At 47.8% G+C, this 14,905-nt stretch overlaps 1 protein-coding gene across 1 annotated transcript in view; it reads right to left on the bottom strand.

The window, feature by feature from the left end:
- dync1h1 (dynein, cytoplasmic 1, heavy chain 1) overlaps window positions 1-14,905 on the bottom strand; it is a 44,010-nt gene that overhangs the window by 13,013 nt on the left and 16,092 nt on the right. The window contains 29 exon segments of the mRNA XM_048227492.1: window positions 137-283; window positions 502-655; window positions 996-1,123; window positions 1,363-1,575; window positions 1,783-1,998; window positions 2,268-2,385; window positions 3,576-3,771; window positions 5,065-5,185; window positions 5,326-5,445; window positions 5,671-5,844; window positions 6,121-6,325; window positions 6,592-6,806; window positions 7,164-7,325; window positions 7,786-7,900; window positions 8,377-8,510; window positions 8,872-9,001; window positions 9,240-9,403; window positions 9,721-9,886; window positions 10,111-10,232; window positions 10,426-10,547; window positions 10,550-10,631; window positions 10,872-11,105; window positions 11,696-11,836; window positions 12,264-12,494; window positions 12,648-12,875; window positions 13,196-13,352; window positions 13,852-14,090; window positions 14,267-14,479; window positions 14,633-14,816. Of these exon segments, the coding sequence (XP_048083449.1) occupies window positions 137-283; window positions 502-655; window positions 996-1,123; window positions 1,363-1,575; window positions 1,783-1,998; window positions 2,268-2,385; window positions 3,576-3,771; window positions 5,065-5,185; window positions 5,326-5,445; window positions 5,671-5,844; window positions 6,121-6,325; window positions 6,592-6,806; window positions 7,164-7,325; window positions 7,786-7,900; window positions 8,377-8,510; window positions 8,872-9,001; window positions 9,240-9,403; window positions 9,721-9,886; window positions 10,111-10,232; window positions 10,426-10,547; window positions 10,550-10,631; window positions 10,872-11,105; window positions 11,696-11,836; window positions 12,264-12,494; window positions 12,648-12,875; window positions 13,196-13,352; window positions 13,852-14,090; window positions 14,267-14,479; window positions 14,633-14,816 (4,831 nt within the window).

Raw genomic sequence — 14,905 nt, forward strand, 5'->3', positions numbered from 1 at the left:
TATGTTTTATAATTTGTTCATCAAATTGAAAATATTTCTTCGCATTTTCATGAAGTACATTAGACTGATCTGAAGTGAAGGTACTCATGTAAAGCTGAAGTGTTTCTGTGACTGTGCTCGTGAGGAGGACACTGACCGTGGGGTCGCGAGTGGAGAGGAAGATGACGAAGGATGGGGACAGATCGATGTCCTGGTCTCCCAGCGTGATGAGAACTCGGCCTCCGGTCCTGCGCACCTCCCTGTTAAGCACCGGGTTCAGGATGGGATCATAGCTCTCCACGTCCTGCCAATCAAAACCATTTATTAGTGCCACACAATCATTTCATAAAAGCACTGCTAAAATCAAAACAACTTCTGGAACTTTATGCATTTATGTAAAAACTGATCAAGATAAAAAATATTAATGAATCATGTATGAACACCAAAATTCTTCCAAACCCTTCTGCAGACCTCTACTTTTGTAAACACCAAAGAGGGCTCTGAGACTGCAGCATAGAGTACCTGCACAAGAAGAGGGTTTCCAAATCTCAGGGCGCTTTCCAGATTCTTCCTGAAGGCGTCGTCCAGGAAACTGGTCCTGGTGATCTTGCGGTCCTTATACTCGTTCATGATGAACTCTGTGGCCTGGCCTGATGGGTCAATGATCAGTGGGTACCTGGACAGATAAACACACAAGTTAAATAGGTCAACCCTTCAGTGAGCTTTCAAGTGAAAAGAAATCTCGGTATTTCTCAGGGCTTCATATTTTTGACAGTGCAAGACACAAACACAGTGTAATCAGCTGTGTTGAGGTTTAATAAAAGTGGCTCTTCATTACAAATTACATGTTTTGTTGTAACTCATCTCCTAAAAAACAATTTCTTGTTTTATGGTAATACCTGAAAAATGGCTATTGGCTTCGGTCAACTCTAGGTGTGATACATTAGGAGCGCTTTTATGATTAAAGGAGCAGCAAATGCTGGTCCAGGTGTTGTGGGCGCGGGGCGGATGCTCACCTGTTGAACCTCTTCAGCATGATTGCGTTCTCAGTGCACAGGTCATCAGCAGGCAGAGAGTTGGCCTGCCAGCGCAGCCGCTCGTCAGCGTTGGACAGATACTCAGTCCTGGCGATGTCTGTGCGGAACTGTGGAGAGACCAGAGCACAGGTCAGTCTGGTGCTGTTGTGTAGTACCAGAGCACAGGTCAGTCTGCTGTTGTGTAGTACCATAAGGGTGTTTACTAAACATGACTGGGTAAAGTGAGTAGTATTTAGCAGATTCTTTTATCCAAAGCACCACAGCAGAGACATGAATTCGAACCCGGTCAAACAGGCTGCAAAACTACCAGTGCTCTACGCCCAGGGTCAGGTCATCATGGACATACCTGAACGTTGGCCTGCTGCAGGTGGTGTGACCAGGTGGTGAAGAGGTTCTGCCTCATCTGCTGGTCGAAGTAGCCGGCGTAGGCAATGAAGGCCGCCGACAGGAGGCAGTCTCCGGCGATGGTGGACATCTGGTTCTTGAAGGTCTCGCTGGTCTTCTCCCAACGGTCCCTCTCGGCAGACAAGCTCTTCAGCAAGGCTGTGCTGCGGTTCACCTGAAAGGTAGTTAAGGCACATTTAGGTTGAAAAGCTTGATGTTGCAACACACATACACACAATGCTTTTACAAAAAAATGCCTGAAGCATCATCTTCATGAGTGTGACATTTGTCTTTTCTCAATTTTACACCATCAGATTTCAGGTGTCAATACATTGCATGTCAGTTATCAATCAAAAGAGGCTTCCGGAACCCCCGCGCTCACCTTGGCCTCCACGGCAGCCAGGTCGGCCTTGATGGCCTGGGCCTCTGAGATGAGGATGGCGTATTCCTCTTTGTAGCGGGAGATGCTGGACTCCAGGTCACGGATCATGCGTTCCACCTCCTCGCCCTTGGACTTGTTGTCGGTGGCGTCGTCCTCCAGCTTCTGCAACTCGTTCCTCAGCGGCTCCACGCGTTTGAGCATGTCCGCATAGTTCAGCTGTCACACACGCCGCAACACGGGTCACAGGTAAACCATGTGGCCTCTCTTTAAACACGCTCACATTTTGTTATATTCCACTTTGTATTGCAATGTTAGATGAACTGGGATGTACAAATAAAGTGTGGATTTCAGGAGGTCTGAATGTGCACCACTGGGCACTGGGCTCTACTACTGGATACTCAGGACACTAGTTTGCAATCATAGTCATGGACCCCTTGTACAAATGTACATGATGGCACACAACACTGAATGAATGGAGAGCCTACCTGAGCGATGGCCCATTTGACCATAGGGCCACAGGCCAGTGAGGCCCTGTTGACCTGCTCGTAGTTGTAGGATGGGTTGGACATGTAGTTCTTCTTCATCTTTTCACGGATGGAGTCACTGTTGCCCCAGTGAAGTCACCCAGAGATGATCAAAATGAAGAAATGTGTGTTAGCTCAGAGCGCCAAACGCCATCCAAGGTATTAAGGAATTAATGTTAGGAAGCACACAGGGGTATGGATTGGTATGAATGAAAGTGGAGAGAGAGAGAGATATTATGAATAAGAAGGGATAGAGAGGTGGAATTTTCAGGCAAGATTAAAAAGGACTTAATCATCATATCTTTTTATATTTGGTATTGATTTTCTACTACATTTACTGAGTTTTCTAGTATCGAATTTTGAATCTGCATCTGGGGGACTACTCTATCAGTGGCTAATTAAATTATCAATTTATTGTAATTAAGCAATATAATTAAATAATTAGGAGTGCACAGTCATTAAAAAAAGAAAAACACCCTGTGTGACCATTACCCCGTGTGCAAATTGCTTCAGCAGACCCAGTGAGTTGCACCAGGATTGTGCCCATAGACAGGAGACAGAGACAAAAGCATAAGAGACATGGTTCTTAATGACAATACCTCATGTCCTCAGAGACAAAGTTGACTATGCTGGAGATGAAATTGTCTCGGATAATAACTTGTCTGATCTTTTTCCAGTCATTAGTCTCCTCTCCCAGCAGGAGACAGATAGACTCTAAGGCCAGCTTTACGGCAGGGGGAGGGTTGGCCATGGAACGCACTTCGACAAGGTGCTGCTTCTTTATAGAGCTGACCGCTGAGGATGGGGAGGAAGGGGGGGAGAGAGAGAGAGAGAGAGAGAGAGAGAGAGAGAGAGAGAGAGAGAGATGGATGAAGGAGAAGTGGAGATGAGGGAGACAGAGAGAGAGGGATAGAAGGGGAGACAGAGGGATGCTGGTTTTAGACACATGCAGGACAGATGGGGTGGGTGGGGGGGAGGGTGCCTGGCAGCTGTGTGGCACTGAGGAGGGGGAGGTTGCTAAGGACTGAAAAAGCCCATCAATTAATGCTTTTGCCCTAACAAACTCATATGAAGGGTCAGAAGACCACAACACATATGGCAATGGGTGCAGTCCTTAAAATGTTCCTTTTGTCACTCGTACACTGTATATTTATTTGATTTCCAATGATGAGGAGCTACCACTAGCACTGGACTATGTCAGGATGTCCACCCCTGCCCTCTGCTGTGCCACACGGTCACCTGGTGCCCCACTCCGCACACTCCAGTCACCTGATCTCATCGGCAGAAAAGTTAACAATGGTGGGGATGAAGTTCTCCCGCATAATGATGGAGCGGATCTGCTTCCAGTCGGTGGTGCTCTCGCCCAGAAGCAGGCAGATGGACTCCAGGGCCAGCTTCACCGCCCCGGGCGGGTTGGCCATGGACCGCACCTCCACCAGGTGCTGCTTCTTAATTGACTTAACGGCTAATGACCACAAGAGGACGCAGTGGAGCAATGTAGGAGAGGAGGAAGAGAGGAGAGGAGGAAGGGAAAGAAAAAGCAGTCAAGTTAGCCGTGACACCAGGACATCAGTTTGAGCAAACACCCATGTGTATTCAAATCTCCCTCTCCCTCTCCCTCTCCCTCTCCCTCTCCCTCTCCCTCTCCCTCTCCTCACCTCCTCACCTCTCCTCTCCCCACCTCAACTCCTCACCCACTCACCTCTCCTCTCACCTCTATTCAAACACTCTCTCTCCTCACACTCACACTCACACTCACACTCACACTCACACTCACACTCACACAGACACCTCATTAACTCCTCACTCTCACTCTCACTCTCACTCTCTCTCTCTCTCCCTCTCCCTCTCCCTCTCCCTCTCCCTCTCACTCTCACTCTCACTCTCACTCTCACTCTCACTCTCACTCTCACTCTCACTCTCACTCTCCTCTCACTCTCACTCTCACTCTCACTCTCCTCTCACTCTCACTCTCACTCTCACTCTCCCTCTCACTCTCACTCTCACTCTCACTCTCACTCTCACTCTCACTCTCACTCTCCTCTCACTCTCACTCTCACTCTCACACTCACACTCACTCTCACTCTCCTCTCCTCTCCTCTCACTCTCCTCTCACTCCCTCACTCTCACTCTCCTCTCACTCTCTTCTCACTCTCACTCTCACTCTCACTCTCACTCTCACTCTCCTCTCACTCTCCCTCACTCTCCTCTCCCTCTCACTCTCTCTCCTCTCACTCTCCTCTCCTCTCACTCTCCCTCTCCACTCTCCTCTCCTCCTCTCACTCTCCCTCTCCCACTCATTAACACATGACAATGACACACAAACTGTGTCGCAATTGGAACTTTTCTGGCAGTTATTTAAACACAACAGTAAGCTTTGAATAAATTGTAGGACTATTCTGCCAGGATTTGAGGTTCCAATTGGGACTTGACAAAGAGCAGAGGAAGAATAAGAAACCCCAAAAGATGCCCAAGAGGGAAAACTAGGCAAGAGGCCAAAAGGAGAGAATTGCTCCAACACAAGAACGCGTCTCAATAATCCAAAGTCTACTTACTGCGATATGGAACAGGGGTATTCAGGAGAATGTTTTTTTTGCAGCACTCAGAGCTAGGCAATTCAACATCACTTTCACACAGTCAACAGATAGAAATCTACACACATCATATCTACTGAAGTTGTTCAGGAAATACACAGTGTGAATAAGACAGACGTGGAAAAATAAAGGGTAAGTAAACAGTCTTTTCCATTTTTTCATACCATTCTGAGCTTCAATGACGGCAGGCTCCACCTGATCCAGGTCATCTTTGACACTCAGTTGCTTGTCTTTGATGACTTCCTGTTGCTTGTAAATCGATTCCTGGATCTCTTGACTCATCACCTGTCATTATCCCATTTAAAAGTCCAGCGTTAAGTCAGTCAAATGAATACCACAACCACTAGTCATGAGCAATCACAGAATGAAACCCAACAAAACCAAATGCTGTGTGAATGAGATAAAGCCACTGATGGTCAGCTTGCCTTCTTCTTCTCGGCCTCCTGCTGGTCCTTCACCATCTTCTTCAGCTTGTCGTTGGCAGCCGCATTCTTGGCCTCCAGCTCCTGGCTCTTGATCCTCAGATCCCTACGTAGCTCCTCCACCTAGCCAAACAGCACAACGTGATTATTTGGTAGGAGGAAGACAGGCAACAGATGGATTTATTAACATGGTTTCTGTATCATTCCGTCTTTCACATCATTTTTGACTGTACTCCAGTGGTTGTTCTGCACAATGTACCCCCGCCCCCTCCTAATTTGCTACAGTTACAGTAGAGTAGAGTTATCAGCCAGGATTGGCCCGGAGGTGCTTCAGCAGACATCCATTACCTGGTCGACGGTCTCCTTGATCTTGCGCAGGCCGACGTTCAGATGCATCTGCTGCTCCTCCAGCTCACTGCGCTTCTCGTTGAACAGGTTGGCGTAGTGGTTGATGAAGTCCAGGTAGTGGCGCGGGGTGATGGCCATGGTGCGGCCGCCGCGCTTCGCCAAGCGGTTGTTAGCCTGAGGGGGAAAGGGACAGCAAGCGAAAAGTCAATAAGTGGAATTCAGCAACTGTTCAGAGATGGTCACTGGTACGGTACAAAACCAATATGAACTGGTCCCATTTACTTCATCTGCCCAATTCAAATATTTGTTTATAACCAGATTAGAAAATTAGAATGGCTGGCAATAGAAAAACAACAAAAAATGAGAAGGATCATCTTCACCATCAACTTCTGCATTCAACAGCACAGCTCCTGAACACTTCTGAATCAGAGGTAATGTGTGGAGTCTCACCTGGTGCAGGGTCTGGTGGACAAACACACAGCCGTTGACGATGGCCTCCCTGTGAGTGGGGGGCTGGGGCAGCTTGTCGTAAACGATGGGCATGTAGTCGGGCACTTTGTAGTTGGGCTTCTCCAGGTCCATCTTGCTGGTGAACTCTTTGCCAACCTGGTAGAGGGCATCAGTGGACCAGTCACCAAACCAGTTCAGCACACACCTGTGGGAGAGATGGATTTTCAAACATCCGTCATACACATAAATGAACAACTTTCAATAAGTCCTCATGGGTACCGGGTTTAGACCTACAAAAACTGCAAAGAATTCCGCCAATAAATCTACTCTGGCTGATCTAATCCGTGAAGCAAAGACTGCTTTCCCCCACAAAAATTTGGTACATCTTCATGGATTTATCATCTTTGTACCAGGTCGACTTAACTATGGGCACTTGGAGGTGTCTGAGGCTGCCTTGATGAGGCCACTCACCTGTTGAAGAGGGCAGGGGAGGTGGCGGCGCGGTCCTTGAGGCCCTCGGAGGATGGGTTCATGGTGAAGACCACGTGCAGGTTCCGGATGACCTGGCTGGTGAACCACTTGTAGAGCTCCTCATGGGTGTCCAGCATCAGGCCCTCCTTCTGGGCTCCCTCTTTGCACTGGGTCATGAGCGTGGCGTACTCGTCACCCTCAAACAGACCTGGCACCTACAGGAGCAACAGGGAACACACACAAGGCTCACGGTTAACACCTGCTCACACAGCATGCTGAAAAATATCCATATACTCAAATAATCATGCACGACAATAGCCACATTATCCCGGATAAACAAATGCATTATCCCACTTGAACAAATGCATTATCCCGCATAAACAAATGCATTATCCAACTTGAACAAATTTTTGGTCTGAAGAAGAAAGAGATCAAATTTGTGTACTTTTTTTCCTAAGTATTCTTCTACTAATCAAGTGATTAGTTCCCATGTCATAACACAAGGAATAAACTGTATAAGACTGTAAATGAATTGAAAACAGTGAATCACAGATACTGAAAGGCTTACTCACCTCTCCGTTGGCCAGCAGGGTGTTCATGCGCTCCAGGAAGCCAGAGTCCAGCACGTTGGACTCGTCCATAATGAAGGCGATCTTCTCGTTTTTACAGCCGGAACGACGCAGAACTGTACGCAGGTCCTCGTCGAAGTCCTCACCTGTGTACTTCCTGTGAACCTGTGTGTGGAAAGGAAAGGCTTCATTTAGAGCTCTGCTAACAAGCATGTTTGGCTTGGTACTGCAGCTTGGCTGTGGTCCTGGGGTGCCTGCAGCAGAGACCCTGTGTCAACAATGTCCACTGAGACCTATGGGTAAGGGGGAATGTGGGCCAGTGAAAAAGGGGAGAATGGAGAGGAGGTGGGACAGTTTACCAAGTTGGATTGTGTGATGTGATGGACAAGCAAGGAGAGATTAAAGATTCTAGAAACCAACAGCTGGATGAGTGACGGCTGCCAATCAAAGGTACTCCTACCAAACTTTGTTTTCAGCTTTACAGCATTAGGAACAGTTCAAAAACATTTTACACTCATGAGATGCAAAGTCCATAGGTTCAATCAATGCAGAGAGATCCTGGAAAAATGTGTGTGGATTCCAAAATGTCGAGTCTTGTCTTGTCTTATCAGTGCGCTGTACAAACCTTGATCTGATAGACACTGAGGCCGTTCATCCAGGCCACGAAGCGTGACAGAGTGGTCTTGCCAGCACCGCTGACGCCAATGAGCAGCAGATGTCCCTGAGGCTGACGGAAGATTCTGGAAACACAGGTGTGGACAAGGTCATTAAGTGCCCAGTTGGTAGTATGCACCCTTTGAACAGTTGTGGCAAAGGAAAAGACAACCCAGAGAGAAATACTTTGTGTTCAAAACATTCACTCATTCCCTACACAGAGCCCTTCAGTGAATAACTATGTTGGTAATTCACTACTATAAAAATGTACTTCTACCTATTGAATGATTGGATGTTCTGAACACAGGGGTGTCTAAAGAGTTCACTTTAGTCCTTTAATGGAGGTGAACCATTCAGCTGAGGACTGTAGAGCCTGAGGGAGTCCCTGAAGCATTTTTGTTCAGAATCACTTAGAGGACAGAGCCAATTTGACATGCTTGACTCAGCAGTTAAACAGTCTTTTGGAAGGATGAGTGTCCTAAAGCAATTGACTGGAGAGACTGGTGACTCTACAGCTGGGTGCTAGGACTTATGAAGTGGGTGAAGTAACTCTTGTCTTTACCGGTCAATTCTGAGGACGTGATCCAGGACCTCATTGAAGAGCACCAGGGGAACATCTAGCTCCTCCTCGTAGAACACCTTCAGACGGGCCTTCACGTAGTCCCTCAGCTCCTCCTGTTCCACTGGCACATAATCCTAGAGAGAGCATTGGGCATGTGTTAAAAAACAGCGTTTACAGAGAACCAACGTCCTCAGCGCAGATATCAGCTCAATCTTTGCACTTCATTAGATACAACAACCAGAGGCCAAGTTCAGAAATCAACTAATGCTGCAGAGCAGCTTATTTTTTTCTCTCAAGTGGCTGGTTGAAAACTCTTCAAAGCTATGAATACATAAGCAGGGAACAGGGGTGGTGATCATATCTGAACAGTCGCACACAATTACAGTGAACAACCACTTGAACTCCCTCACACAGAGTATACACAGTATCTATTTTTTACAAATAGCTGAGCCACTGGAGTGGTTCTATAGGTCAGTGGCAGGCACAAGGTCTGACCTTAGAGAGCCAGTTGCTGTAAAGGATGGGCCTGTTGAGTCCCTTGTCACGGTCAATGTTGGGGAAGTGCTTGAGGGCCACAATGTCGATGTTTTCATCTGTCCAGCGTCTCTCCTCATCCTCCACCAACCTGGATAACAAAGAACACAGATGTCAAAGCTGTGGCTTGACTGACCAATTTTTAATGCAACCTTCTCCACTGATAATCTTCTTATTGGCTTATTTACACAAACAAGCTAAATACAAGACTTTCTTTCGAAATTGCCATGACACACACACAAATAACAACCACCATATTTAAAATGACAGGTGATGAAAAGCATGATGTTGGCTTCATGCACATCTCCACCACAGCCCTTTCCCCCCACCTGTCTTGGAAGAGGCGCAGGGCCTCGTGGGCCCAGATGCGGATCAGTCCCTCCACGGGGAGAGTCTCCAGGGGCCGCAGGGCCTCGAAGATGCCCCTCACCCAGCGGGTCATCTCTCGGGGGGAGTAGATGTAGTGGGGCTGGGTGTCCTGGGTGAAGCGCTCCTGGAGGAGGCGGAGAGAGAGAGAGGCCACGAGACACATCAGCAACACACGGTGGAGGAGCCAATGAGAAAAGCTCTTTCCATGCACATAGAGTACATGATGATATGACCACCACAGGGTGTTGCCACCTACTACAAAAAATAAAGCCTGCCTGCCAAATCCCCCTTTTCCCCTACACTCTGCAACTGCATTTGCATTTAAGCAGTAGCCATCATACTATTTTTATTCGAACAATACTCTGTAGACCAGGGGTTCCAAGCTGTAGTGTACGCTAGACGCACAGAGTACCCTGGGCTGCAGAGCCCTGAGGCGTTTACCTGTGACATGGTGTAGAACTCCACCATGGCGGCGGTGAGAGGCTCTGCGTAGGTGCGCAGTGAGGGGATGAGGCGCAGCATGGCCCGGTTGAAGGTGCCGTAGATCTGGGTCAGGGAGGCCGGTCCAGGGTAGTCCACGTACACCACAGGAACGTGCCTCAGGAACCTGGGTTTGGGAGAGAGGGCCAGAGCACGGGTGAATGTTTGAAACATCCCTGCTTTTACTGTATCTATGACCATATAGCTTAACACAAGCTGTTTATGGGGCTGTGTATCTGATAAGAGTTCGGTAAAACCGGTATTTCAAGTACAAATTGAGTGACTCTTGTCAAAAAAAAGCATGATAAGAGTGATGGTATGGAAGGTGTTAAGTGAGGAAGGGCAGCTCACCTGTGAGTGAGGGGCTTTCTGCCAGGGTCGGTTGGGGGGTTGCAGGCGCCCACAAACTGGATCCTCTCCAGCTTGACCCAGGTCTGGTCCGAGGTGCGGTAGAAACCGCCGTGCTCCACCATCTGCAGCACACACCACAACACAAGCCAGGTGAGCCAGAGCACAACAAACAAATAACATGTTTACAGTACATGTTAATCTCACTCCGCTGCTATTTCCTAAATATAGTAAGTTTCCTAAGTATAATTACATTCCAACATCCTTTAAAACACACACACACACACACACACACACACAGTAAAGAATAAATCATACCTGTCTGATGAAGGAGATGACCCTTTGTGTGCCGTACTTGTCCATGTCCGGCAGGTTAATCTCGTCACAGAAGAGCACGAGCCACTTGCCAAGCTGCACAGGCGCCAGCACGACCCCGTTAGCGTGCGGCGGTACTCGCAGTAGTGGTCAAATGTCTTCAGCAGCAGCTCCGGGGTAGTTGCACTGGAGAAGTTCAGACCCACAACCTGAATGGGGAGAGAGGGAGAGGGAGAGGGAGAGAGAGGACGAAAAGAGTGAGGCTGTTTTTCAGTAGAGGTCTTTATTGAAGAACTAGGCTTAATCCATGTGCGAGAAACCCAGCTATGGACTAAAATAGTAAAAGACAAAGTGATCACTGTCGCATACATGATTTTTTTAACATTTAAAAGGCGATCTTTCGAGAATAACAGTGTAGCTATGCGATGGGCAGTCAGGTTGGTACCCACCTCCATGTCGGGCAGGGCTCGGAGGGCGCTGAACAGGGTCATGGTTTTACCAGAACCCGGAGGACCACACAGAACCAGGGGCTTGTGTTCGGCCAGCCAGGTGTAGAGCAGGGCCTCGTGGCGCACTGTGTCCAGGGTGGGCACCACCACCTCTGGGGAGGCCACTTTATGGGTCTCCACCTCAATCTGGGGCACCTTACCCTGCCAGGACTGCCACTCGCCACTGATGGAAACCTGGGGGACGGCAAGAGAAAAGGGTCACAAAGGAACATAACTTCATACGAACACTGGACAGACAATGCCTGTGCAATATTTGCACAGATGTTGAAATCAGCCTTTAATATGTACAGTTATATTCATATCCAGTATAAATGTATATATTAGGGCTGTCAAGTGACTAAAAAAAAAATCTAATTCATTACATACAGGTACAACAATTTTGGCAGATGAGTGAATCAATGAAGAGCCAAAGCAATATTATAGACTTCAACATCTCTCTCTTTTATTCTAACATTCCCTTTGGCGCAGGCATCAGCATTTTTAGCATGATTAAGGCAAATGACTGAAGTCATGGACATGTGCCGTAGCTCAACACCAAGGTAATGTGTGGTATACCCCACATGATTTGTCCTTTTTTTGGCCATTCAAACATGATGTAGACTTTTATTCACATAAATAAAGTTGTCTTTTCTCATACATCATTAGCAGGTTTTGCCAATTGCAATACACACTATTCGTTAGCAAAGTCAATGATACTACCTGACACAAACTAATACTACTCTTAGCACTTTTTTAACCAAGTTTACACAGGAGTGACCACCCACCTCATAGTCGATGATTGGCACATTGGGAGCAGATGGGAGGGGCACAGTGGTGATGCGGCGGATGTACTCTCCAAGCTCCGCCCGGATTTTCAGTCTGCCATCTCCAGAGAAGGACCAGAGCACGGCGTAGATCAGGTACCTCTGCAGGAGCAAGCACAAGCACAAGCAACGTTGGGGGTTTAGGATGGATTTCAAGGTAGCCACCTGGATAGACCAAGCTAAGTAGGGTTTTTAGACTTACAAAAACATGAAACAGAACTTAAAAAAAAAAAAAAAAAAAAAAAAAAAACCCCACACACACACACACACACACACACACACACACACACTCACTCTCCGATTCTAGGCTCCATTAAAAAAAAAAAAATTAAACACATAATACATATATTTACAAGTCTCTTGCAGGAGAGAAGCCACAATAAAATACTTTCAAATCCCCTCTGATTAATACAAAACCGCATTAGCAAAGCCACCATAATTGTTGAAAGTGAAAACACATCAAGCTTCAATCTCCTCATCAGTTGCTCATTCACACCCAGGCATGCACACACACACACACGGTGCTGACCTGCATGTATCTCTCGAGCTGGTCAACAGGCATGGGGAAGTCAGGGTGGTTGTTGTTGTACTGCGCCACGTTGCGGCAGGCCTGGTGCAGCATGGAGAAGAGCGAGCCCATGCAGCGCATGCGCGTGAAGTCCATGATGTGCTCCAGCTTGGACGCGTGCTCCAGCGCCTTGATGACCAGCCCCGTGGAGGTGAAGTAGGGCTGCAGCACTGCCGCCGCGTCCCTCTGAATCTGAGGGGAGAGGAGAGGTCAGAGGGGGACGGTTAGTGTGTCCAGTTCATAGGAACACCGGACTCGAGTGTGGGGAAGTGGGAGAAGACTGATACAATTTCACTCCAGAGGGGCAGCCAGGCTAGGCAGGCAGCCATGGGCGTGTGGAGGTACCTGCAGCATGGGGGAGGCAGCCTCGTCGCCCTCGTCCTCCATGCCCACGCGCTTCCGCAGAGCCTCATCCTCTCCCTCGTCCAATGGGATGCTGCGCAGGCGGTCCAGGAAGTTGAAGAAGATCATGTCCGTGCTGAGCACGTCCTCGCTGAACCACACCATCCCGCAGCGGGACACGGTGGCCAGGGTGGCGTACTTCAGGTCCTGCACCTCAAACATGATGCGCACCTGCAGGGGGGTACAGGAAGGCAGTGGTTATGTAGTCAGGAAGTTGGCAAATCACAAATGATTAAAAAGCACAGGATGACTGCCAATAACTGACTGCAAACACTATTCTTAGATCAGAATATCCTATACAGTAGATGTCATGATTCCGGCAATACAATTAACAGAACATATTGGTCTAGTAGATAAGCTAGACCAATAGGTCTAGAACATATTGGTCTAGCTTATCTACTAGAATTAAATTGAGTGGTAATGGTGACCTAAACAGTTACATTTCCAACAAAACTGATGTGCATGTGTGTCCTGCCCATCTGTTTACTTACGTTGGGAGGCAAGCTGAGACGCTCTCCGTTGGGCAGAGTCAGAAGCTTGTTGTCGTCCAGCACAGAGTTCAAGTTCTCCACCCACTCTGGGTCCACATCACCATCAAAGATGATCCACTGCCTCTTCTGAAGTTCCCCACGCACGTTGTCAATGATCCTGAGATACACATGAACAGTTAACGCTCTTGGTACAACCTTGCATACTGGATCACAGATTCAGCAGACGACAAAACTGTAGGAAGTGACCATTTAAGAGTCTGCAGAACTTCCGCTCTGTAAAATGTGTGATGTGCAGACAATACACAGAATCATCAAGGTAGTTATTTTACTATCCTTTAATGAATCATATATTCAACAGAGCAGAGCACAATTACGCTGCCAACTAAACACAAGCATGCCCATTCTGACATCAGTGTTTCCCATACATTGACTTATTTGTGGCGGCCCACCACAATATCAACATTGACCACCACACATAGATTTTCCAGGTTGTACTAAATTGTGCTTAAATCTAGTTAGCATCATAACCACGCTGCGCTAATTTGTTGCAAACCTACCACCACAAATAAAATGTAATTCTGTGGGAAACACTGCTGACATCCTACAATAATCAAGTCTACCCTCCCTAATCTCTCCCTAAAAAAAATGCTACTTACTTCCTAAGTACGTGTGTGAACAACCCGTCGGTCCACTCGCGGGTGTTGGGGTCCAGGGTTCCGTACAGGTGGTCTTTGCTGATGGCTTTGGGGTCGATGATGTGTGCCACCCCCTCAACGCCCTCGAGCCGCTCCAGGGCCTTCAGCAGGACCCTCCAGGCCATGGTCTTGCCACTGCCCGACGGACCCACCATCATCAGCCCGTGGTTGATCTGGGTGATCTGGTAAAGCTGGAGGACCTGGGAGAGCACAAAGACATACAGTACGTGGGTGTTAGACCATTTGCATCTCTTAGTTAGATTCAGAGGCAGATATTGGTTGAAATGAGTTTATAGAGGAGTATGTTCAAGTACCATGAGCAATACAATAAATAGCCTAGAAATGGAAATATTATGAGTGTTCAGCGTCTCCTTACCTTCTCCACCCACATGCTCCCCACGTCGTCTCCGTCTCCGTAGGTGAGGTACATCTCGGAGCAGACCTTTTTGAGCTCCTCGCGGAGAGCGGTCATCTCCCCACGCATGTACTGGATGCCAGGGAACACATCAGACAGCAGGCTGAAGAGCAGAGGAATGTCCTCGGCCACCAGCTTGGGCACCATGGTCTCACACACACTCTGGATAAGAATCTGAGGAAGGAGAGAGGAGGAAGAGTACGGTCAGGACGCCATTTCAGTGAAAGAGCTCTTATTGTGGCATTCAGAATACAATATGATGGGGGAATAAAAACACTTAATGCAATACTAAATTTAAAATAATAATAATAAAAAAATGATACTGACCTCTTGTTCTGGAAGGTTTTCTGCGATATCGTTCTCATCTACAACCTCTCCGCGCTCACCCTTCTCCCGTTTGATCCTCTGGATGCGCTCACGCTTCACATTACCAGCGCTGATCAGCACACTCTTCAGGGCGCGCAGGCCAAAATCATAATGAGACTGAGACGACAACTGTTCATCACACAGCCTGGGAGACAGACACACACACACACACACACACACACACACACACACACACTTTGGTAAAGGAACGTACCCTACTGAAAGCCCTGCAAA

The sequence above is a fragment of the Alosa alosa genome, chromosome 19 (genome assembly GCF_017589495.1).
Source record: "Alosa alosa isolate M-15738 ecotype Scorff River chromosome 19, AALO_Geno_1.1, whole genome shotgun sequence".
Classification (NCBI taxonomy): Eukaryota; Metazoa; Chordata; class Actinopteri; order Clupeiformes; family Clupeidae; genus Alosa; species Alosa alosa.